Here is a 24,866-nt window from a genome sequence, read left to right on the forward strand (position 1 = left end):
GATGCAAAGTGTGTGAGAGATGGATTTAAGTATGACCCTCATTGCTAACTGATTTATTATGTCTGACACACTATCGGCCAGAGCTGTATATCTGTGTGTGTGTGTGTGTGTGTGTGTGTGTGTGTGTGTGTGTGTGTGTGTGTGTGTGTGTGTGTGTGCGTGTGCGTGTGTGTGTGTGTGTGTGTAGTGTATGGAGAGCTTTATATAGCCACAGTTATCCAGGAAGAAGGAATGCCCTGGATGCCAGTGACCATATTTGAACAGTGTGTCTGCTACAGGCAGACTACACACACTAACTACAAACCGTAACTTACAGACACTCACCCACACTCACCTCCCCTTCATCTTCACGCTCTGTGCATTTGTGTGTGAGTGTGTGTGTGTGTGTGTGTGTGTGTGTGTGTGTGTGTGTGTGTGTGTGTGTGTGTGTGTGTGTGTGTGTGTGTGTGTGTGTGTGTGTGCTGTGTTGCAGTTACACCGGATCACCACTATCAGGCAATGTAATACCTTGTCTAGTAGTAGTGACAGAGGGGGCTTCAACTTTTCCTGACTCACAGGGAGCAAACTTCTCTCTCTCTTTCCAACACTTTCTAGTTTCTTCTCTCTGACTATCCGTTCTGCTGACTGACAACATCCACTCCGACCCTGTGGTGGAAACCACTCTGCCTCTCTTCATTTCTTACCCGTCAAGCGCATTCTGTGGTGATTTGTGACTTGTATACTTTTGGGGCAGCGCCGGTGGTTGAGCGTGCAAGCTTTTTGGGCTGTGTGTGTGTGTATATGTGTGTGTTTGTGTGCGTGTGAGTCAGTATGCCATGTCGTCCCCTGGCTCGTCGTTTGTGCAGATAAAGCATGAGGACCTGCTCTTCTATGAGAACTGTGGAGGAGGCAGCTTTGGGAGTGTCTACAGAGCCCTCTGGATTTCCCAGGACAAGGAAGTGGCTGTGAAGAAGCTTCTGAAGATTGACAAAGAGGTATGGAAGAGACAGACACACACACACACACACACACACACACACACACAGAGCAATTATATACTCCTGCTGCAGAGACATATCATTTGTACAAGTTATGGACTCATCTGTTCATCTGCTGCTCTAAACTTCAACATGAATCAGTTTCCAGTAATTTTCCCAGATTTTCTTTGGACTCGTACACCCAAAGCTAACTCCCTCCCCCTCCTCCCCTGTTGTCTGCCGTTGAACATGTGTTTATCTTAAACATACCTCTCCTTGTCCCCCTCCTCCTCCCACTCATTGTGGATGGAGCAGTTTTATTTATGCCAGCAGTCCCCTGTTCCTCCCATTGTGTGTTAGGAGCGAGGTGTGTGGTCATGTGGGGCTTTATGCACTGAACTTCAGGCCCGGGTGGTTCTCCACGAGTATGACCCCAATGGCTTCCATGTTATTAATACTGGGCTGGTAGACCCAGTGTCAGGATACTGTTATAAGTTAGGGTGACCTGTGGGTGAATCTGGCATTGTGTTATTGCTGTCGGTTGCAGCAGCAGGTTTAAACAATGTATGCACATGGGCCGGCTACAGAATGAACAGAGTTTGATTAGTCTTTTGACTTATTTCTCTCGCACTCACACCCATGCGCAAACACATGCAGGGTGGGCAGACATGCTTGAAAGTGTATGTGTACAGTTCGTATGTAAATACAAATTGATGGGTCATGGGTGAACTGCAGCTCAGCGGAACCTTCGTGAATCTTTTTTTACAACACTTCATGTCAAATGGAGCTGCCTGTGAACATTAAAATCATATTTTAACTGATCTTGGATCTTTGCACACACACAGTATATAAATAATTTCCTTTACTTAGCAGCACAACACTATAATAAATCTTACAGATGCATTTAAAGTTTTGCTTAAGTAAAAGTACAGACGTATTAGCAACAAAATGTAAATGTAGTGGAGTAAAAGTGCAATATTACAGTATTAATTAGCATAAAATGGCAATATTCAAGTACTGAATATTACGAATATCGAGTATAGAACAGTACTCGAGTTAATGTACTTAGTTGCATTCACAAATGTAAAACTGCATCTGCAAATACATGCACACGAACTGATGTTTGGACACGCTGACAAACTGACACGTGGAAGAAATGATAGGAATAAAAGCGATAAGATAAACCGCTCTTTGGAAGTAAAACGTATTTATTGAGAAAATATATTGGTGTTTTTTTGGTGTTTTTTTTTTATGGGTGATTTCATATAATTTATGATTTGTTATTATGTTGCTTAGAAACAGTTACATATTCCAGATATTCAGAGGGTATGACCCATATGTCATTTCAGATTAATGGCATGTTTGTCACTTCCATGTGGAAGGTTTGGAGGCTCAACCTGTGGTATGAAAGAGGTGCAGATCTCCAGGCATCCCGGGGACACTGTCAGAACAAGTCAAAAGCTCTTAATTTTTAGGTGTACAGGCCATCAGGAATGATTTACACTTCATTTCTTTAAAGCCATGTTTCCTTGCCAATATCAGATACTGGAAAACTGAAGGAGGATTGTTGTTCATATCCCTCTGTTTCTCTTTCTCTCATCTCCTCATCCAGGCTGAGATTCTTAGTGTCCTGAGTCATAAGAACATCATTCAGTTTTATGGAGCTGTGCTGGAATCCCCCAACTATGGCATTGTCACAGGTCAGACTCCACGGTGTGTGTGTGTGTGTGTGTGTGTGTGTGTGTGTGTGTGAGAGATTCTTTCAGATGTCCTCACAAGAACATAAAACCTGAACATATGGTTGTGGGAGTATTTTAAACTTAGTTGAGTTATCTTTTGAAAATGTGCTCTACAAATGTGAGCGAGCTTCTAAGATGTGTATTATTATCTTTGGGGTTACACCCTAATGGATATAAGTACCATTAGGGTCGGGTCAGGGTTTAAGGTGAGGCATGAAGGGGCTAGGGTCAGGGCAGATGGTGTTCTCATATAAAACTACACAAGTGTGTGTGTATATCACTTTATTAGTGTGTATCCTACACGTGCTACTTACAGACAGGTTAGCACATGCTCTGATGGCTGACAAGTGTTTATGTGTGTGTTTTGAAGTATCGGTGTATACTCTGAGCGCTGGTTCTTGCTGTGTTTTCTGGCAGGACATTTGTAACTGAGACCAACATGTTTGGATATGGTTGTAATCCTGGATGGGGTCATATGGTTAAGATAAAGCACCGACACACCACTACAGACTTGTCCAGCAACAATTCTTGCTGCATTGGAGTTTAACAGTCCAGCGCTTACTAAAAATAAAAAAGTACAGTAGGCAAAAAGAAGAACTGGTTCAGGAAGATAATTTTGTTCCCAGTAAAATGCATTTTGCCATCATTTAAAAAGGGCAGATTTATCCATGTTATTCTTGCCATGTTACATCCTTTGATTGGACATTATCCTCTGGTTTCTACTTGTTTCTTTGAATTGTCAGATTTAACAGGAAAATGGGAAAGGTTAAAAGTTCAGAGATAATCTGGATTAGACGGTCAGGGTATGAAGGTCGTGAGCGTTTCCACTGATTTGAGCTAGCTTCTCTGTGTGGTGTGCAGTGCCTAACTGTGTGCCATGTTTCTCACACATTATAATATACTGACGTAGTAAGCATGTAGAGTGATATCTGCTGTAACTGCGATATAAAAGTGGATGTTTACTCTTTCAATAGCCAGTTTTTAAAGATTAAACTCAAACTGTGTCTGACAGGTTAGTTGTAGCCTACTGATGTACGTACAAGTATGTTAACATCCAGCAGAATGGAAGAAGAATGCAGAATGAATAGCCGTGTACACATGATTTCTCTTTATCTAATAATGATGATTGCTTCTATGTGTGTGTGTGTGTGTGTGTGTGTTACAGAATATGCTAGTGGAGGGTCTCTGTATGAGTACCTTTCCAGCGAGCAGAGTGAGGAGATGGACATGGAGCAGATCATGACATGGGCCATACAGATAGCCAAAGGTACAAATAAAGGACTGATGATGATGATAATAGTAATAAAATAATATCTGTGTTAAGGTCGAATTGCCTCGCTTCTGATAGGAAGGAGAACCGATATGTTCACCGTTGTCCTATAATAATGTTATACTCTAGTCATCATAAAGCATTTACAGTCTAAGGTAACTGAATGGTAAAAATAATGTATGCCAATTATCAAGCTATTTTACAATGAAATTCCACTAAAAACTATTTTAAAAGATGTAAATTTCACCAGTTATTAATGCTTGATCTCCTTACAGGGATGCATTACCTCCATGCAGAAGCTCCAGTCAAAGTCATTCACAGAGATCTCAAATCACGCAACGGTAACACATGACCTTAAACACATCTTGATGTGTTCCTCAAACTCTGCGCTGCTCCTTCTTATGCACGTCTAAACATGAGCTCTCTTTGACATTTGTCTGTTAAACTGTTGTGTGTTAGTATTTTATGTCACTGGTATTTGACTGGTTTCTCTGTTTGCTCTTTTGTAGTGGTAATGACAGCAGACAAAGTGCTGAAGGTTTGTAACAGTGGGCTTGTGATGTACACACAAACACATATTTGCATTTTTCATTGAACTCGGGCACACCGGTCTTTCCCTCACTGCTTTCTCTGTCGGGATTTCAGATTTGTGACTTCGGGGCGTCTAAGTTCCTTTCCCATACTACCCATATGACAGTGGTGGGCACTTTTCCCTGGATGGCCCCTGAAGTCATTCAGAGCCTGCCTGTCTCCGAGACCTGTGACACCTACTCCTATGGTGTGGTGAGTTGGCAGTACTGAACAAATACCAGTATTGTGAGGCCAGGAATAAAACCTCAGTACTACATTTTGGTTGGTATCAAGTATTGACATCTGGATTTAAATGCTTACATCTGTATTCTTTTATCAGACAGTTTTATTCAACCATTTGCCAATTTTAGAGACTTTAATTCAGGCTTGTTTGGCTTCTTTCAACATTTAAAATCTTTGACGTTTGACTTCTTTTGTTAAAGATCCGGCGTGTAGGATTTAGCGGCATCTAGCGGTGTCATTGCAGATCGCTATTCCATCACTTCACCCTCCCCTTCCAAGCATGAAGGAGAAACAACAGTGGCCGTGCAACGCGCAAAAAACACATACGGCCCTATCCAGAGCCAGTGTTTAGTTTCTCCCTTCTGGGCTACTGTAGAAACAGTGCAATTAAACATGGAGGGAGAGAGAGAGGTGACGCATGGCCTCTGTAGATATAAAAGGCTCATTCTATGGTAACATAAACATAATGATTTCTATATTCAGGTGATTATACACTAATGAAAACATAGTTATTAATATTATATTCCATTACTGCCAATAGATCTTCCTAAATGTTACACACTGGACCTTTAAATTATAAAAAGTGAAGTATATTCCTCAAAATAAGGTATGGAAAAAGTACCGTTTGGCTTTCTTTGCCATCCTGTTGTGGGTATTTGTTTTGATGGACATCTTTACAACCATGCAGAAGAGTTACATAAAACAAAGCCCTAAATATCTGGAGCTACAACCAACACATCAAAGAAATCATGCCTGTCTGAATGAACCAACACGGTCTGTTCTGTGGCCAGGTGCTGTGGGAGATGCTGACTCGGGAGGTTCCTTTCAAAGGTTTTGAGGGGCTGCAGGTTGCGTGGCTGGTGGTGGAAAAACAAGAGGTAAGCCACACACACACACACACACACACACACACACACACACACACACACACACACACACACACACACACACACGTGAGCACACCTTTCTGAACACACTGTCAGCATGTAGACCCACCAGAGTTTGAGAAGGCTCGAGGAACAATGCGATGCTCTCATGGTTTCCACTGTGAGCTGGTGAGGCTGAGGCAGGGTATTTTTAGGCCTGATGTCAGTTCTCTGCTCTTGTAAGGCCTGGATACACAGCAGTGGAGCTCAGCCAGACTCCCCCCTGGCTAAAGCCTTTACGAGGGAGAAAGGGAGAAAGGGAGAAAGGGAGAAAGGGGGGGGAGAGGAAAGATTGCAGTGATAGGAGGCTTGATTCAAAAGGTTTATGAGGAGGTGTGGGATGATGGTTATACAGCGTATGTGTTTCAGTTATTGACGTGCCTGAATCCCCTTCAACAAACACACTTGCACAAACAGGGGGCCAACAAACAACTCGGAGAACATGATTCCTGCGTAGCTGTTGGCTAATCTCCAAATACTCTCCCTAAATAACTCTCTCTCTCTTTCCCTTTCCCAGTCTCCCTCTGATTTTCCCCTCCATTGCTATACCTCTCTTCCTGACCCTCTTACTTGCCCTCTCTCCACTCAGAGTCAGTGATATTTTAGGATTAATCCCCAGAGAAAACTGTTTCCATTTACTGTGCTGTACTATGGAGCTTTCTGGGCTCATTCAGACCTCTGATGATGCCAGGGGATCTTTTATGCAGGGGACATTATATCAGTGGCATGGTGTGGTTTACTGTTGTTTCTGCAGTTTACATATTACAGAATGATAAACTGTAATTTTAGCTCTAAATTTACCAATTTAAGCTCATAAATAGAGTGCATTATACACTAAACAAATGATTAGCCGATTGTTTTGGAATTGTTCTTCTTGATTTCTAATATGTAATACAATCTGAATATATGGACACACAAAAATAATGTATTAAAACAGCCCCTTAGTCTCATAGTGTGCCTGTTTTTTTCGCTTTAAAGGCCCTGAAAACCTGTTTTCTCACTTACAGTCATGTGATCACAGTTATTCAACATGAACACTATGTTTTCTAATTATGGATATTTATCATTAAAAATGTTTATTATATATTTTTTCTTTGCTCCTCTCATTGGTTTGAGGTGGATGGTGTTACATACCTACCAATCAGGATTCTGGGCACACCCACACAGTCCAGATGAAGCACCTTAGCTAAGTTTAGTAGTGTTTAAACTTTTAATAAATGATACCGAAATATGTATTAGCCCCGTTTTGGCTTTTAGTGAAATGTTTGAAGGATTGCCTGACAATTTGGCAGAGAATAATATAATATTATATAATATAATAACTGATCCCTTAACTTTTCATCTAGAGCCAAAAATATAATTTATCCATTATTTTGAATACCTGCAAAACGAATGACATTCCCCATCAGCCTCAGCTTTACTTTGTGTTTACTGCTTATTAGCATATATTAGCATGCTAATGGTGGTTAACGTGGTAAAATTCTAAACATCAGCATGCTTGCATTAAGTACAACGAAGCTTTGGGCTTGGAGCTGTCTTGTTTTTTTTATTATAGTCATGAATATTTAATGTTTTGTAGAAATGCTTAAGATGTGAAGCCAAGTATTCAAGGTCTTAAATTAAGGTGGTCTGGTATGACCTTTCAGTTGAAACTAAAGGCTTTTGCTTCTTGTATTCGCATGTGTTTGTCTGTCTGTGTATCTAGAGGCTGACCATCCCCACCAGCTGTCCAGCAAGTTTTGCAGAGCTGATGAGGAAATGTTGGCAAGCTGAACCAAAGGTAAGCAAAACAGACAAGGGATACAATGGTTAAAATCTAAAAATGTTGCTTATGTCTACCTTTTTATACTTTAAAAGACGTTGAAAACAGGTGTGTCGGCTGGCTGTTTTATGTGTGTGTGTGTGTGTGTGTGTGTGTGTGTGTGTGTACCTACAGGAGCGTCCACAGTTCAAACAGGTGCTGGTAACCCTGGAGACCATGGCCAACGACAGCAGGCTACCGGACCAGTGTAACTCCTTCCTACATAACAAGGACCAGTGGAGGTACACACACACACACACACACACACACACACACACACACACACACACACACACACACACACACACACACAGTCTTGTAGACGTCCAAAAGAAAAGTGTATCTGCACTGAGACTGAGCATGAGGCATTTTCTGTAATGTTGTATACAGTAAAGTTTCAGTCTCTTGTGAAATGACAAATGAAGTCTGGGGTTTAATCTACTCCAAATAAAACTCAATATGCATGCACACCAATTCAACATAGTAACACACGTGCCAGCATGTACACACACACACACACACACACACACACACACACACACACACACACACAACACACATATACACAGTTCTGTGGACTCAGGAGAGAAGTTGAATGTGTGACCCTGTACTCTACTTCAGTCTATAATAAGCTCTCTGGAAAGTGTCCATGGAAGAGATTCCTCTACTCCTCCACTCTGCCCTCCCTCCACAACGGGGAGAGCGACAGAGAGGTGGGGGGAGAGTGGGGGGGTAGGGGGAAATCAAGTTTGAGCTGAAGAAGTGAAGAAGTTCATGGAGGAACAGAAATGTATTGGGTGCATGTGAAATCTAAAACACTGAACAAGAGAGAAACAGCGAGGATAGTGGGAAACAGGAATTGACAGATGACGAGAGAGAGAGACACAGAGAGAGGTGGATGGAGGAGAGGAGAGAAGGTGCGAGATTCTGTGCATATTTAACATGAGTACAGCGAGGCAATCAATTCTGAGTGAAGTTTTGGGTACGGGTGGAAAAACTTGGACAAGAGAAGGAGAGGAGGAGGAGGAGGGGGAGGGGGGAGTGAGGGAGGTGAAGGGGTGGGATGAATGAATAGGGAGGTATGGAAGGAACACAAGAGGAGGTATGGCTGTGCGTCAGATCTGTCTATATTTAGTTGCTGTGAGAGTTGATTGTGTTTGTGAATGCAGGTTCATAGACAGTCAGTCACCAACACTCACAGTGACCTCTTGTGGTAACAGACAATACTGCAGCTACATATTTGACACTGTTGACTCATTCTTTACCTTTGGCATTACTGTCATCTGCAGGAACAGTCAGTTAAACTGAATATGTTGTTTCACATAGTCTGCTATAGGAAACTAGAATATAGCTGTTTTGATTCTAAACAAGTTTTGAGTATGTGAAAAAAAGGGGAAAATCTAGTATACCTGATTATAGTGTGCTCACGGTGTACAGTATTGTTTCCCACAATGCAATGCACAAAATAAAAAACTAATTGTGGGTGGTGGAGACATGGCTCTGGGAAGAAAAACAGAAGTATTGAGTCTTCAGTAAACATGTTGTGCTGGCATTGAAGATAGAAGATATTGAAGAGAATGTATTGCATAATTTCCTGCCATTACAAAATGTAAAAGTACATCGCAAAAGTAGCAAACATACCTTGGATTAGATGACACAAAGACATTATAAAAGACTTTCGAAACAACAAAAAATAAAATGTAGTGGTCTCTAGCTTTGAGTCTTACTAAGTTTTTGAATAGAATATTTTTTCAACAGCATACACACACGCTTCTAAAAATATTTATCAATTTCAGTTTCTTTCTCCTTTGAAGTAGTTTTTTTAAAATTGAACCTGGCATTTGTTCTGTGGTGGCTGCAGTAAAGTTGCTGTTAAAACTAGGTCACATCTGCATGTACAAAGACACAGTAGATGACAAGATACTCTGTGTGCGTGTGCACATACTACAGGTGTGAAATTGAGTCGACCCTGGAGCGCCTTCGGAAGCTGGAGAGGGAGCTTTACTCCAAAGAGAAGGAGCTGGAGGAGAGGGAGAGGAGGCTCAGACTGTGGGAGGAGAGGCTGATGGAGAGGTCCAACATGACTCCGAGCCCGACCTCCCTACTCATGGAGCGGTCAAACATCTCACCAGTAAGTGGAAAAAGTGGAGTAAAGAGAGCTGAAAACAACAATAACAATACAAATATATTTTTTTCTGATCTTTGCCCTCCTGCTCTCTTTCCATTCTCTCTGATTTTATCAGTTCTTCACACCAATGTCCATCGGTTCCACTGGCTCTTTCTTCCGCTCGCACTCTCAGGACTCCAACAGTGCAGGGGTCAGCAGTGCTGGCGTTAGCTGTCTCCTGCGCACCCTCAGCAACGGAGACACAGAGAGGGGGAGCAGTGCGGCACTGGAGAGGGGGATGGGTTCACTCGACAGCGGGAGGCTGCACGCCATGCTCCGAGGGTTGCAGGGCAGGTTCGGAGAGGAGGATGAGGAAGAGGAAGGAACTCTGGAGGATAAAAGCTGGGGGCAGAGGGAGAGAGATGATAGTGGGAGTATGGAGGGAGGAAGAGTGCAGGTGACACTCAGGAGCTTCCCGGGGGGTGTGGTGGAGAGGGAGGAGAGGACGTGGGAGGAGGGCGATAGGGAGAGAGGTGGGATGCAGAGGAGCAGGGTGACCACCATAGTCCGAGGGTACTCAGGTGGGTTTGGAGAAGCAGAAGGGGAGAGGGAGAAGGAGGCAGGATGGGAGATAGAGAAGTTGGAGGACAGGCTAGATGAGAGAGGGATGGAGGGAGGTATAGAAGGTGGGAGGCTCCCGACCATGTTCAAGGGTCTCCACGGGAGTTTGGGGGGCTTGGGGGACATGCTGTCCTTAGACATGAATGAGATGGGGGAAATGGAGAGACTAGGAGACATGGACATGAACATGGGTGACCTGGGAGTGATGAAGGTTGTAGGTCACGGTGTCAGGAGTGAGGTGGGGGTCAGGGAGGCCATCAGCCAAAAGATTAGAGGTGAAGTAGGGGTCATCGGTCACTCAGGGGTGCAGGTGAGCATGCGGTCTTCGTCCAATCAGAACTCTGTGAAGAGCTGCAGCGTGCGACATGGAACCAAGATCAACATGGCTACTGCTGCCATGGACATGATGGAGCTTGATTGGTCTGACAGTGACTAGGAAACACACACGCACAGAAAACACACAGAAAATACACACAGAGGCCAAACTAGAAAGATTTTGACTTGTTAGCACATAAAGTATCTGAGCTACAGTATGTGCATTAGGATCTCCAGTTGAAAAAGAGCTGGTATACACACATTTCTTTTGTTAATTTTTTTTTATTGAATGGATGAATACTACACCCAAGTGTACTGTGAAGTAGGAAGGAGCAAAAAGACAATTAGAGGTTGTCTTTGTCACGTTGTCAGAATGACTTCACCTGTGTAATTTAATGTGCTATTAAAACTGCTGTATAACATACTGTAGGAGGTACAAGTGTTACAAAATGACACACTTGAATGCCGCTCTAATGAGGCAGCACTGTCTGATATTTTTTTTCCTGCTTATAGAGAATCTTGTAGTTCATAGATTTGATTTGTTCAAAACAAGCTTTGATTTTATCAGTTCTAACTGTGATCTAGTGTGTGAATTTTTGGCATTTCTTTCTGTATATTTTATCATTTTTCAATAAAAAGAAAAGAAACCTTGATTCCATTTTTGTGATTTTAATCAGCCTCCATCCTCCAGTATATGTATATATTACAGTATATGTAAAATGTTATAATTGGAACAGTATGAATGATACGTAAGTAATACATAGTATACACCTACCTTGTCCAATAAAACAATTTCTGACTCTTGACCCCAGACCCTTAAACTACCTCACACACTGAGCAGCAGAGCCACTCCTGCCAGCACCCACTTGGCAGGCCTCTCCCTGGTTTTGAGGCTGAAAGTCCATACATAGGTGGGTCCTCTGATCTTTGTCTTGTAGAGCGGACACTCGTAGATGTTCCTGGTCTCCTGGCGGTCGTTAGGCACAGCTCGGACTGAGATGACGGGCATGGCTGGGGTCAGCTCCTTTAGACGGGCCTCAGTTATCACCCCGGCCTGAGTGTCCCACCTCGCACCTGTGGAAGGACAAAGGTGAAGAGGGGGGAAAAAAACATGTACCGTATGATGTGATTTCAAATGATTCATAGATGGGGGGATTTTGCTTTCAATCAAAATGTAGATATAGAGAGGATAGGTATCTTGCTCAAGGACCAGCAACAGTAAAAGGGTGCTCCCGGTTGCCTAGCAACAGACAGGAAACAAATTACAGTGTTTGTCTACCTTCCATGTAAAGTCCGTATACATAAGCACCCTCCCTGGCAGGTTGGTTGAACTCTTCCTTAAACTTCTTGGTCACGTCCACTGTCAGGTTCACTTTGTCCAGGGGCCACTCGTTCTTGCGCGCCAGAGACTGCATCACCGCTGGAAAGCCAGAAGAAGATGAAAAAATAATGGTGATGAGGGATGACGCAAGAGAAAAATGATGAGGGGAGAATAGTGAAAATATTTCAGTCAAGCCTAGGTAGCACACTCATCTGTATGCACAAATGTTACCGGTGAGGAAGGACTGTGGATTGAAAAGTCCAGACAGCCAGACAACACTAGGCAGAGATAAGTCCTGAGTCCAGCTGTCTAGCTCTTTACAACGCTGCAACACATCATTATACCTGACACACAAAGAAAAAGAGAAATGTCAGTCTTCTGGACACTAAAAATAGCAAATATATTTGTTACATCTGCTGTAATAATGTATATGTACATACACCACACACTATACTAATACAGTAGATCATAATATTGGCAAAACATGACTTCTAAAATGTAATGCCACATTTTTAAAAACACAACACCTGTTCAAATCAAGATATACTGACGAAGACACACACACACACACACACACACACACACACACACACACACACACACACACACACACACACACACACCATATAGCCAGGCTGTAGGTGGAGGGGTAGGCCAGCTTGGTCCAGGTATCGGGGACGTTGTCAAAGAACAAGGCTGTCTGCAGCTTCTCCATCTCAGAGGAGATGGCCAGTTCACCCTTTAACAGATATTATTAACTGTTACATCAATGTGAATACACATCTTGAAGGTGTTACAGGTAGCAGTTATAATAATTCATTAGACAATGTTGAGATGCTGAGGGCAAACATACAAACACACACAAAGGTATCAGCATACCTTGAGTCCCAGGTCAAGCTCCTTGAGTGAGCGCCGTATCTCAGAGATGAGCATGTTCATGCGCTCACACTCCTGGAAGCAGACCAGGATGTACGGGGACCGTTCAGCTGTCTTAGAGGTGATGTCGGACATATTGTACTCCTCTGGTAACTTCTCCAGCACCTCATCTAAAATTGTTTTCACCTGACGGAGGGTGGAGTCAGTAATTATTAGAATTAGAGAATCTGAGTAATCTGCTGCCATTGTGAGAAATTTAAAGATTTGACTGATAGAGAAGCTTGCGTCACTAAACTTGTGTGTTTGCTAGAACAGGACAAACAATGTCTTCTAATTCCTGTTGAAAAACCCTAAAAGAAAATAAAGAAATAATTGAACATGTAGGTGTAGCTACCTTCTCCTCCAAGGTCTGTGAGACTCCCTCCCCCATCACAGCATCAGGAGACTGCAGCTCCAGCAGAGTGTGGAAAAGGTTATCGGATGTTACTGTCAGGAACTCAATTTCTGCGTTGGGGTGCAACCCATAATGCACTGGGCTTTCGTGGGGCAGCATCTCATCTATGAAATCATGGTAGCCCTAGGGAGAGACAATGGTGAATGCCATCCATATATCCATCCATCTGGCGCTTTGGGTATGGAAAAGCACTTTACAAATAAAATGTGTTGTTGTTATTTATGTTTGTCATTCATAGCAATCTACATGGAAAGTAATTTGATACTTTTATTTAAAGAGTTCAGTCACACATATTTTGTGTATCGACTGCCCTTGTGGGAATTTAACTTTCAACCTTTATTTACAGGACAGCTGACTGAACTTACTGTTTTTCAGTAATGAGTTGCTTTACATCCACAGAAAGACACACCAGGATGCAGTTACACGTTCAGACCAGTTGAATGTTCACCATTAGGGAGATCTGATCATGAAAATTATTAAGTTACCTGGTAGTCCAGGTTGGAGGGGACGACAAACCCAGGAGCCAAAGAAAGCTTCCGGTCAAACTGGGAAATAAAAGAACAGAATTTCTTTGCTTCATATCTCTAAGACAGTACAAAACATAAAATGATCCCAACCCAGGCTAGGTAGCCAAAATTGCTTTGTTTAACAGCGGACTATATCTGGCATGCCTGGTTGCCAGACACTCTTTAGCTTGTATGTGCAGTCTCCGGTCCAAAAGTAGTCAAATTATTGCTAACTGGAGCTGATTCTCAGCCCAAAATGGCCCAAGTCTACACTCCAAAAACACAGTTAAATCTGGCAGCCATGTACTGCCTGCGCCAAAGCCAGCTCACATTTGGTCCTCTTCTGCTAGAACACAGCCGAGTGTGCCGTCCTCAACCTCAATCAGCCATACTACTGAGGATTACATTCACATTTGTCTTCCTCCATGAACAAACCTGGTTGGGCTGCATGTATTCTTCCAGGTATGTTCTGCAGAGCCGTCTGTCCCAGTCATCAGTGATGTGTCCTCCATACATGATCTCTCCAAACAGATACCTCAGGTCCTCCCACGGCACCTTCATCATCATAATCATTATGAAAAGCACTGCCAATACAATCATAATCATCTCAAATCATCCTTATCATGTTGTTATGCACCCTCTCATCCACTTATAACACCAACAACACATCCCACCTGCGCATTAGCCTCCAGGTAGTTGTACAGGACGTTAACTGATATTGTCAGGTCTCCGGTGTTGAAGGGGTACTTTCTGTTCCAACCCTGGGGTCCAAACTTCCTCCTCTCTGCCACACAGGCGTGGAAGTAACACAGAGAGAAGAGGATGGTCTTAAACTCCTGCTCACGACTGCACTGGTCCAGAATGTCCTAGAAAGAAACCAATAAATAAATACATGTATTGGTTAGTATTCATTTTTCATTGTTTTAATAAAAAATGCTAAAAAATAAGGATGCTTCTGATGCTTTAAGACAAAGACACTTGTTTTTATATTTATGCTGTTTGAAGAAATTATGTCTTATTGTAAGATTTCATTTACACATAATAACACACATTTACATAATTTATTTGTTTTTTTTTTTTTAGAGTTTTAGGGCGCATTACAGTCTTTCAGTGGCTAGATTTCTATGCTTGTTTTAAGAATTCTAGCCAAGTAATGTTTTTGTGGTATATGAGCACAAAGTAGTTAGTAGACACTGACCTGATCAAAGTTATCCAGAGCAGCATGCAAATTTGCAAGCATGCCTGTAGGAGGTTCATTGGTGATCTTGATAGCGTTTTCCATAATGCCCTGAATAAAACATATAAGATAAAATATTCACATCTGTATTTAGTGCAATAACTTAACAAGTGAGTAACTATAGTGTACATTGCAGCAGTAATGCAACATGGCACCAGGAAACATACCTTGGAGCCTACATTCATTACATGTGTATGCGTGATGCATTAAGATGACCTTCCTGCATGTATGCTGCATCTCTACCTGTGGGATAATGTGCTCCTGTGGTGTTGGTGCTGGTTCAGCGCTCATAAACACTCTGTAGTCTGGATGACTGCCTTCACAGCAGCGCTCCAGGAGCTTCTCAAGTGAACCCAGCCAGCGACCAACCAGGTGGATGTTCTACAGGGAGGTGAATGAAAACACACAATCCAAATGGAGTACAGTAAATATTAGTATTAGTAGTAAGTATTTACAGTTTCAGTAACACTTCTCCTGTGAACAAACATCTTATTCATAGTTTATAAACTATTCTATTCTTCTGTTTATCCAAATATTCAGTGTAAACCAATCTCTCTTCTAATCAGACCTGCAATATAACCCAGTGACCCTCCTTGGCAGCCTTTTCCATGGCAACCTCAGCCACTGCTTCCTGGCCCTGGCCCAAGGACACGTTGTGAAGCTTCCCAAGGTCAATAGTGAAACCCAGCTTCCTTCCTGAGAACACAGAGGGTTGAATTTTAAGTCTTTCTATATGCTGTAGACTTAAACTCATCATACTCACTGGTCACACTCCCCCCCATCATTTATCTCTATAATCACTCATGGTTTCAAAGAGGTTATTCCCACTTCTCTCCCTAAATCTTTTCTTTTCTCTGATTTCATCTGCAACTATTATTAATTGTTCTGTTGTCAGGCTATCGGCATTATACATTACTGTTGCTATTTTCTAAAACTTTGCACTTTGCATGAGGCAAGGAACAATTAATTAAATGTATGTATTTGTGTGAGTGCATGCAGCCTGTGCATGTTTGCAGCTACTCTGTTTATGGTACCTAGTGATTCCACATCTTTCAGTGGGTCCACTCCGGGGGAGAGGATGAAGAACATAGGTGATGCTGGACCACTTTCTCTGAAGGACTTTGCAAATTCAGTCTTTCTGCCCTCTGTATACTTCACCCCAAGCTTCTCCTCCACAAAGTTCCTACAATATGCCAATAGGAAGAGTAGAAATGATATGGGGTTACAAAAAAGTGATAGAGAAGTGGATAATCCAGACAGACCAGTAACATGCAAATATATTTTGATAGGAAGAGTTAATACATAAAAAACATGAGTAACACAAAAAGGGAAAAACCTTCCTCACCTAAGAGCATAGGTCATGCGGTCAGGTCTCAGGGCTCTCATCATGATGAGTTTCTGCAGGGAGCTTTTCCCTTTCCACTCCTGAGGAAACTTCTCTTTCTCTGGACACTCTGACTCCACCATCTTCTTCCAGCGCTTAGGGGAGCCTTCAATGTCCCGATCCAGACCACGAAACTCATCAGTGAAACTCATGACCTAGGCATAGAGAAGGGACAGCAGGTTGTAAAAAAACAAAACCAAAACCAAAAATCCTGCTTAGAGTGTGTGTGTGTGTGTGTGTGTGTGTGTGTGTGTGTGTGTGTGTGTGTGTGTGTGTGTGTGTGTGTGTGTGTGGTGTGTGTGCATGCACCTTGATGGCGCTCCACGCCGTGTTGGAAAGAAAGTCGAGGGGGCTGACATAGCTGTGCTCAATGTTAAAACGTAGCAGGAAGTCCAGCTCTCGCACATCTATCTCCTTACTCATCAGGAGTAACTTAAAGAAGGAGAGCAAAGTCAGGGATGAAACACACTCTCTCTCTCTCTCTCTCTCTCTCTCTCTCTCTCTCTCACTCTCTCACTCGAACACAGTGACTCATACACACCTGGAAGGCTAGCTGTGCAGTAAAGGTGAGCTTGTCTCTCTCAAAGAGTCCCCTGCTGATGTAGTTGAAGGTGGAGTAGGTAACACAGTCTATGAGCGTGTTTACTCTGCTCTTCACATCCTCAGACGCCTCTGCCATCGCCACCGCTTTGTGGAAAACAACGTTAAAGGCCTGAGAAAAAGAGAGAAACTTTCGGTTTATTAAATAGTTTGTCATGATCACTGTGCATGAATGTCCAATACATTAAGTCATATATTGAACACGTGACCTTTATTAGGTTTTGTGGCATATAAACCAGAGGGATTCTTCTACAAAAGTTATAATGAGTTAAAATATATATGAGAGTCAATATGAGCGTCTGCTTCTTTCTAATTCAATTTATCAGTTCCTAGGCTGTCAGTCTATTCTTAACTTTCCCTTCTGGTTACCTTGAGGCTGAACTGGTACATGGGGTTGATCTTGTTGAGATCATTCATAATGAAGTAGAGCAGGGAAGCTCTGACGGCAACAGGACGATAGTGTTCTCTGGCTTCGTTTATCTTAACCTCATTAACTTTAGCTTCCAGGACCTGAGAAGGAAAGCGGGAAGGAGGAGACAAAAAAACAAAAAAAGGAGGAGCACAGGAGGAAAAATGGAAGGAATTTGTTGAGTATGAAAGATGTTGAAACAAGTGAACTCACAACCACTAAACACACACATTCACCTTCATCTCAATCTCAGCAGCAGTGTGCTTGGTGGTCTCAAGCTTCTCCACCAGCACGTTGTCACCCAGGAAGTTACTCTCTGCAGCAGACAGCCTGGTCAGCAGCTCGTCCTCCAAAAGCTTCAGCTCAATCTTGAACATGTTCTGCTGTTTGGTAAGTTCACTCTGCAGGGAGTTGAAAAACAGCCAAAAACCCGATCAGCACTGTTGGATTTAATTAAATATTATAATGGAAAACCGAGTTGAACCCAAGCAATAAAGCTATCTAATCTAAAATCTTTTTGCTCCCACTAGTATTATAACAAAGTATATTGTAATATGAAAAAAAAGTTAATAACGGTGTTAACAGGTGCAAGACCATTATGTTTTAAGACAAGTGGACAAATACAAATTAGGCACATCATGGAGGGAAAAAGAATCCTAATAACTAATTTACCCCACCTTGAGGTGCTCAAGGTCAGGTCTTTCCTGATTCACCACCTGGGCCAGGAGCTGGTCCTCCAGACCATCCCTGGTCACAGTAAAATTGATGAGGGTGGTCTGGGCTTGAATCTCTGGCTTGTAGTGAGGATTGGCTAACTTAGTGTGGAGGATGAGTCTGAAGCCTGGGTGGAAGAAACACTCCTTGTCCCCAACCTTTATACAACTGTAAGAGGGGTACAGAGGGAGGACGCGCAAAGCATAAGAGGAGAGAGCAAAAAACAAAGGGTAATAAAGGGGTGTTTTCAGTGTACAGTACACATTTTACATATTACCTGCCCTTCTTGATGGTGTGCCGTCCCAGCAGAGGGTCAATAACGGGGTCAATGGTCTCCTCAAGGTTCTCTATGAGGACAGTGTCTCCTGCCACTACAGCCTGCTCTATCACGTCTACATAGCTGGAACAACATTCAACATTAATAAATGTAAACTACAAAAGAACATTCACAGGGTAGCAGACAACAGTTTGTGGTATATATATGTTTGTAGTACATACATTCATACACGAATGCCTCAGATAAACAGTAGCATTTCAGGTCCACAATGAAAGCCTTAATCTCTATGCTCACCCTCTCTGCCCAAGACTGACAACCTTAAGGTTGCTGCCAAAACGACTCTTGATCCACTTGATGCCTTGCAGCTGAGGGTCAATGAGGAGAGGCCAGCGCTCACCTGAAGTAATACACAAAGGACCCACACGGAGATATTACTGATCAAAAACAACAGAAAGAGACAGAAAGAGACCCTGTGATGGTGTTATACAGTATATTTAATGCCACAGCTCACAGTTAGTGAGGATGGTTGCATTTTGAGTTGACATTTTGTCTCCTGGTAAGCCTTCGTTGTTCCACTGGGCCACCATTGCATCATCAGTCAGCATCAACACTGGATCTAAGCCCTCCGTCATAGGGATGGGCATCTGATAGAGAGACGATTAATGAGAGGAATAATAAAAGATGTTATTATGGAAATCTAAACATAAACTCCTGTTGGAAGAACAGGCAGCGGTGGGAATGAAAGAGGCAGGAAAATAAAGAAAAAGTGAAAGATAGCCTTATAACTTGACTTTTGCATTGTAGTATAATTCTGTGAAAATATTGAAGCATTTGTAAGATTGTGACCTTCTGGCTGCGCAGGAAGGGCATCCAGAGGTTGTCCAGCAGCTCTCTTCTGTACTTCTTAGAGAAGGAGCCGGCATAGGAGATGAAGGCTGCGGTCAGGAGGACGTCCCCACTGAGAGTTTCCTCCTGTTCATGGTATTGAGCCACTGAGTGGGCCCAGCGCACATTCTCACTCTGAAACACGCACATATAGTATACAGTACATACACTGAGACAATATTTCAATACTGTAGATAATGTATAAAGAGTAGACATTAGCACAGTATACAACATACTGCACTAATACAAAATGTCTGAAATCAACTTTAAGAAACATAAATTGAACTGATCTCCCATTGGTTGATGCTGAGCCCACCTCCAGTCCTTTGACCAGCCGATTGGCTAGTTCTATTGTCTTGTTGGTGCGGTTGACCTCTTCCTGAAAGCGTAGTTTCTCTGATGTGGCTTTTTCAAATGCTGTAGTGAGAGTTTCCAGGCTACCGTCTAACTCCTGAGAGAGACGGGAAGAGGAACAGCGAAGAATATGAGGACTTGTGGCCACTGATGTTCCTGCTATGTACAAACTATAAAAGACCTGACGATGTGATAAAAATTAAAATAATAGAATGAAACTACATATTGTATATAATGCCCTTAGGAAGGTCTACTATTACCAGTAGTTGAACAAGCTAATAAAACACTTCCAGGAGAAGTGGTAGTGGATTAGATCCCCAATAAAAGTCACTGCCACCAGTAGTGAAATAATGCAGAACCAGAAGGTCCCATGAAAAAAATGCAGCCCCTTAGTGACAGTCACATTGTTAAAATGTACTGTAGGCGCTTGCCAAAAGAAGACAAAGAAAGGAAGAAAAAGAAAGCAATGATGATTTGAACTTACAGTGAGTTTCTTCCTGATGACCTCTAGTTTCTCAGCAGCCTCTGCCAGATCAGCATTGGCTTGAGACAGACACATCCTCTTCATCTCGACCTCACGGAATACCTGCAGACACAAACAAACACACACATTAAGCAGTTTGTCACAAAAATTCCATTATTTTGATGGGTCCATTAGAAACAGTACAGTACAATTAGCTAGATACAAAAGTGTATGTATGGTTTAAGCATGTAATTCTTGCAGGCATGCAGTCAACACCATAACCGTAACCTTTTCTATTATGAGTGACATTCACATCAGTTCTAAAAAAATATGTGACATGAAAATAAATTGATTATAAAAACACTTCATCTGTATGATCACATAACATATTGTCATGTACACACTGTACATTTGAAATCCGATAATAGAAAGACAACAAATCAGAGTTGTACTTACAAAAATCTATCCAGGGAGGCACAACAGTTAGGGAAACAGAAAATAAGAGATCAAACAACAAGACCACAGTGGTATACAGTAAAAAATATCACACACTGGCTCAGCTTGGATGACAATAAATATATATGACAGCTGGTGAACATGTGTGTACCTCGTGGAAGCGTATGATGTTGATCACCCAGGCACAGAGCCCCGCAGCAGCCGAGGACTTCTGTCGTACAAACTCAGGGTTGAACTCCGGGTCGCTGAGGTGTTCGTCTCTCACACATCTCACTGTCGCCTCGGGGATGTGCTCTTTGTCAAAATTCACCAGAGCCTGCAGGAAGTCATCCACCTGGATGTGCATTTGTTTGTGTGGATTAGATAGATAAAGTAGGGTCACCTCACAACCTCCACGCACAGTAATTCTGCAGTGGGAAATTAAATAAAAATATAGCCGGAAGCAGCAATGTCCAGGCAGATTGCCAGCATTTGCCACACTGTTGGCAGGTAGGACTTAGGGACCTGGGGATTTGAACCCTTGTCCTTTGTATAGCCAGAGAAGGTGAATTATTGACTGCGCCACTGGGGAGACATTGATTTCCACAAAAAATCTCACAAGTTGAGGGAATGATATCATATTTTCACCTTCAAATCAGTGTTTTATTGTTGTTGTGTGTAATATTTATTTATTATTTTATTATATATTTGTTTGTGTTTGTGAGATAAAGGCAGTGAAGCCTGAAGGTGATGTGACTAACAGTTAAAAACAGAAAGAGGGAGGGAGCTCATCAGAAGGACTATGCTTTGCAGCCTCAATCATCAGGTTAGGAAGCAACCGTGTGTCAACTCTACTGAGTGCTGCCCTAGCAGGATTCAAACTGACAACCTTTGGATCTAAAAGGGGCACAGTGGCACTATCTTAAAGCACTGGAGTGCTCCACTATTCACTGAGGAGGCATGGCTTTCCACACAATGTGAGGGAATGAGATCACGTGGGTTATTTCTCTGTTTTTAAACCTAAAATGCTCAAAATCTAATAAAATAAATAAAATAAAAATAAATCACACATTATTCTGCTGGTTTTAAGACTTTGGTCAAATATAAACACTGATCCAACACTGCCTTGTTGTTTGGACTCCAAAATACACTAAGCTACATGTTGCTTTGGCAGCTGTCAAATGATACACAATGTTTAATCCTTTTCAGGTTTATTTATACATTTCTTTAAAGGCCAGGATAGCAGCAGCAGACAGAATATAAAATATGGACCTACTTAAACATTCAGTATAACAAATGTGCAAAGAGAAATTAAGGATAAGGAAAGCAGATTAAAAATGATAAATATTAAATTCTCAGGCGTGTTGGCAGCTCAGACGAGGGAGGAGAAACAAAATGACAACAAGTCATTTTAAATGTGACACAATGTTATTTCAGCAGTTTTGGGGGAATTTATTGGTGATTACACTACAATACACCCGTCTGCTCACCCACTCCCTGACCAGAAATCATCCCAGTCCTTCAAAACCTCCACGGGCTACAAAACACTCAACAACCTCGCCACCTCCTACCTCACTGACCTCCTGCACCAACATACTCTTGTCATTGCTCCATCTGCTGCTTTTTATTCGATTGCTTCTCCTGTTTATAGTTTATACAGTTGTTATAGTAGTTGTTTTTTTCCACTGATATTGCCTCTGCCGTTTCTGTTATTGTCTTTTGTTACCATGCAAATCTTTGAGAACTTTTTAAAAGAACTATAAATATAAATGTATTCTTATTCTTATTCTTATTTTTACTACTGCAAAATATCACCTTGCTCATGACCATCTTGGAAGCCTTCCAGCTTCGATCTTTGGGGATTCGACCTTGGGGAGACAGCAGCACCAGAACAGCTGCTGAGACGTTGGTGACAATAGCTGGAGGGTTGGGGAATGTCCTCAGCTCTGTCAGGTTCAACTGGATGAGCACACACACACACACACACACACACACACACACACACACACACACACACACATAAAATTTTCATTTGGTGGGCTGGGATGGAGCCAACCGTGCAATGCTTTTTTTAATATTGGCACTGCTAAAGATTGTCACACATATAAAACAAACTGAATGTAATGAAATTAAATAAAACAAATAAAAGAAATCAATTGTGGTGAGAGGATTCAGGTCTATTTATGTGTACACAAGTGATTTACCCTGTTGAGTGTATTGAGGGCTGTGTTGGCTGCCTGTAGGGCAGGTTCAGCCTTGGCCAGGTCCTCCTCAGTCTCCTGCTGCTGTTTGGTAACTTCAGCTTGGATTGCTGCCACCTGAAGAAATGAAAAAAGATGTGTGAAGTCCTCCTCTCATGGATTGTTGCTCCTTCTTCCTATATCCCCAAAAGGCCCTATACACACATAGTCTTACCTTTTGCTCCTCTGCATCCGCCACAGCTCTCTCCAGGTTAAGTTTGTCTGTCTGTTGTCCTATTTTTGCTATGAGAGCTTCTATGTCTGTGTTCCTCTGCCACAGCTCAACCTCCTGCACTGCAAGCTTGGCTTTCAGATCTTCTACCTGAGCGAGACAGTCAGAAAAAGATTGGGATATAAAAAACATGAAACTGGCACAAGAGATTAAGAGAATATAATATGTAGACTGACAATGTGTAGTGTATATGGTCTGACCTGTGAGGCAGTCGTTTGCAGTTTCTGTAGGCCGTTCTCTAACCGTTCCATCTTCTGGGTCAGCTCTGTGCGTTTTTTCCCCAGCAGGTTGCCATACAGTTTCATAAACTCCAGGAAACTCTTTGGGGTGGTGTAGTTAAAGTGTTTCTCATTCTGCTGGTACTTGACACTGACCTGTATGGTGTGGTTAAACAAGAAACCCGAGAGATGACGTCAGAGAAGGTGGCAGGAGTGGTTATCACCCATAGTGTTTTGCAGTAACTCACCTCATTGACACTGGTGTGGGCGTAGGAGATAAACTCACTGATAGATGCCCGTACATTTGGCTGCATGGGATATACATGCACAGGGATTTAAATGTTTCTTAATAAACTAAATAAAAATATTGAATTAAATACAAATATTGTTTAGTTTGTTGATATTATATATGATATGACAGAGAATGTTGTTAATATGTAAAAGTAAGTGAATATAAATGGTAGGTGAATCTGTTGTCATGCTGTCACCTCTAGTCCAGGTATCTTCTCTATGAAAGTGGAGCTGACAGACTGCAGGGCATGCTGAGGCCAGGAGTGGAACCAGTTAATGGCTGTACAATTCACCAGAGCCGGGAACTTCCGTGCACGTGTCCGCAATGTGAACCCAACTGGGGAGAAACACAAGACGACCTGAAGGACAAAGAGGGTGGTGGCAGATATATTTTACAATCAATGATATTGTAAATGGGTTTAAATAAAGCAGGTATCATGTTACACTTTAATATGACATAAATAATATTTCAGACCTTGAGCTGTCTTCGTATCCTCTCAATAAAGAAGCTCCAGCAGTTGTCTCTGGTATCTATGAGCCCTAATCCTCTCAGCTCCATCCGGATCGATGTCACAATCATATCCACTTCTTCATCACTAAACAGATCTGGGATATCCCCTAAATAACACACACGATGCAAACTCAAAATGTATATTTGTACCTCTTTACAGTATAATGTGAATACAGAATTCAACAGTGTTCAGATCTCAGATCTATTGCTCAATGACACTCAGAGTACTGTTATGCTAGCTGCTATTACTCAACAGGTCATACATTTGTTTATTTAGACAAAACATATAAAAATCGAAAATGTATTAAAATCTGATTTATATAGCATCGTATAAAGTGCTTCTTCCAGTCAGTGTCCTCATAATTCATGCACCTCTCCTCATAATTAATGCACCTCCCCCATTAATGAAAAATATAATAATTCACAAATACATTTTGGCTCTGAAAGTCTTTAACACAATAAATTCATGCTCAAAAGGTCTTTGGTTTTCTCTAGAAGAAATAAATACTTTCAGTAGCTTTTTGCACACTAAAGTAGGAATTACTTGTTCAAAAGAAAAGGCACTCATTCTAGGTCAGTTTCCAAACCTGAGGCCAACATATCGTTGATGAGCACCAGGAAGCGTTCATCAGGAATCTGGGCGTCTGTATGAAGGAACACTGTGCCAATGTTCTTCACCCCCACCTTTATATACAACGCTGCTATATCACTCTGGAGACGAGGGGTTGCAGAATGGGGACAAAGAATACATAAAAATGACAGCTTTTAATGCTTTAGCCTTTACTGTGATTTCACAACATTTGCATACATCCTATACACTAAGAGTAGTCACAGTGGGCGCACATGGACAGAGAAAGATGGGGGATTGAACCGCTCTACCCACCGAACCATGGCTGCCTGCAAGTTATGTC

At 42.1% G+C, this 24,866-nt stretch overlaps 2 protein-coding genes across 2 annotated transcripts in view; one reads left to right on the plus strand and one right to left on the minus strand.

The window, feature by feature from the left end:
- The first annotated feature begins 353 nt into the window (after nucleotides 1-353).
- Nucleotides 354-11,201, plus strand: LOC127367041 (mitogen-activated protein kinase kinase kinase 20). Its single transcript, XM_051406560.1, has 11 exons — nucleotides 354-974; nucleotides 2,569-2,656; nucleotides 3,861-3,962; nucleotides 4,241-4,306; nucleotides 4,475-4,503; nucleotides 4,611-4,748; nucleotides 5,570-5,656; nucleotides 7,410-7,484; nucleotides 7,641-7,747; nucleotides 9,456-9,636; nucleotides 9,749-11,201. Exons 1-11 carry the CDS (start codon nucleotides 816-818, stop codon nucleotides 10,667-10,669), a joined length of 1,953 nt encoding a protein of 650 aa, XP_051262520.1. The 5' UTR covers nucleotides 354-815; the 3' UTR covers nucleotides 10,670-11,201.
- Nucleotides 11,202-11,290: 89 nt separating this feature from the next.
- Nucleotides 11,291-24,866, minus strand: part of dnah9l (dynein, axonemal, heavy polypeptide 9 like) — a 34,283-nt gene continuing 20,707 nt past the window's right edge. Inside the window, exons 55-89 of the mRNA XM_051406547.1 lie at nucleotides 24,543-24,666; nucleotides 23,920-24,062; nucleotides 23,642-23,803; nucleotides 23,402-23,461; nucleotides 23,136-23,309; nucleotides 22,879-23,025; nucleotides 22,668-22,781; nucleotides 22,279-22,422; nucleotides 20,636-20,818; nucleotides 20,485-20,490; nucleotides 20,050-20,151; nucleotides 19,528-19,662; nucleotides 19,173-19,346; nucleotides 18,838-18,970; nucleotides 18,621-18,723; nucleotides 18,327-18,449; nucleotides 18,013-18,217; nucleotides 17,572-17,736; nucleotides 17,296-17,436; nucleotides 16,868-17,038; nucleotides 16,636-16,758; nucleotides 16,288-16,481; nucleotides 15,977-16,125; nucleotides 15,511-15,638; nucleotides 15,186-15,323; nucleotides 14,904-14,993; nucleotides 14,380-14,571; nucleotides 14,141-14,260; nucleotides 13,685-13,744; nucleotides 13,140-13,322; nucleotides 12,749-12,931; nucleotides 12,493-12,608; nucleotides 12,101-12,213; nucleotides 11,828-11,968; nucleotides 11,291-11,622 (exon numbers count right to left, since the gene is read on the minus strand). Of these exons, the coding sequence (XP_051262507.1) occupies nucleotides 11,375-11,622; nucleotides 11,828-11,968; nucleotides 12,101-12,213; nucleotides 12,493-12,608; nucleotides 12,749-12,931; nucleotides 13,140-13,322; nucleotides 13,685-13,744; nucleotides 14,141-14,260; nucleotides 14,380-14,571; nucleotides 14,904-14,993; nucleotides 15,186-15,323; nucleotides 15,511-15,638; nucleotides 15,977-16,125; nucleotides 16,288-16,481; nucleotides 16,636-16,758; nucleotides 16,868-17,038; nucleotides 17,296-17,436; nucleotides 17,572-17,736; nucleotides 18,013-18,217; nucleotides 18,327-18,449; nucleotides 18,621-18,723; nucleotides 18,838-18,970; nucleotides 19,173-19,346; nucleotides 19,528-19,662; nucleotides 20,050-20,151; nucleotides 20,485-20,490; nucleotides 20,636-20,818; nucleotides 22,279-22,422; nucleotides 22,668-22,781; nucleotides 22,879-23,025; nucleotides 23,136-23,309; nucleotides 23,402-23,461; nucleotides 23,642-23,803; nucleotides 23,920-24,062; nucleotides 24,543-24,666 (4,887 nt within the window). The 3' untranslated portion in view covers nucleotides 11,291-11,374. The remainder of the gene's footprint in view (nucleotides 11,623-11,827; nucleotides 11,969-12,100; nucleotides 12,214-12,492; nucleotides 12,609-12,748; nucleotides 12,932-13,139; nucleotides 13,323-13,684; nucleotides 13,745-14,140; nucleotides 14,261-14,379; nucleotides 14,572-14,903; nucleotides 14,994-15,185; nucleotides 15,324-15,510; nucleotides 15,639-15,976; nucleotides 16,126-16,287; nucleotides 16,482-16,635; nucleotides 16,759-16,867; nucleotides 17,039-17,295; nucleotides 17,437-17,571; nucleotides 17,737-18,012; nucleotides 18,218-18,326; nucleotides 18,450-18,620; nucleotides 18,724-18,837; nucleotides 18,971-19,172; nucleotides 19,347-19,527; nucleotides 19,663-20,049; nucleotides 20,152-20,484; nucleotides 20,491-20,635; nucleotides 20,819-22,278; nucleotides 22,423-22,667; nucleotides 22,782-22,878; nucleotides 23,026-23,135; nucleotides 23,310-23,401; nucleotides 23,462-23,641; nucleotides 23,804-23,919; nucleotides 24,063-24,542; nucleotides 24,667-24,866) is intronic.

This window comes from Dicentrarchus labrax, unplaced genomic scaffold (assembly GCF_905237075.1).
Source record: "Dicentrarchus labrax unplaced genomic scaffold, dlabrax2021, whole genome shotgun sequence".
NCBI lineage: Eukaryota > Metazoa > Chordata > Actinopteri > Moronidae > Dicentrarchus > Dicentrarchus labrax.

What these genes read in the sequence shown, in the direction of transcription:
- LOC127367041 (XM_051406560.1), top strand. Translation starts at nt 816, where the DNA reads ATGTCGTCCCCTGGCTCGTCGTTTGTGCAGATAAAGCATGAGGACCTG. An exon ending in TTCTGAAGATTGACAAAGAG is followed by an intron (nt 975 to 2,568) that starts GTATGGAAGAGA and finishes CTCCTCATCCAG; the next exon opens with GCTGAGATTCTTAGTGTCCT. An exon ending in ACACCTACTCCTATGGTGTG is followed by an intron (nt 4,749 to 5,569) that starts GTGAGTTGGCAG and finishes TTCTGTGGCCAG; the next exon opens with GTGCTGTGGGAGATGCTGAC.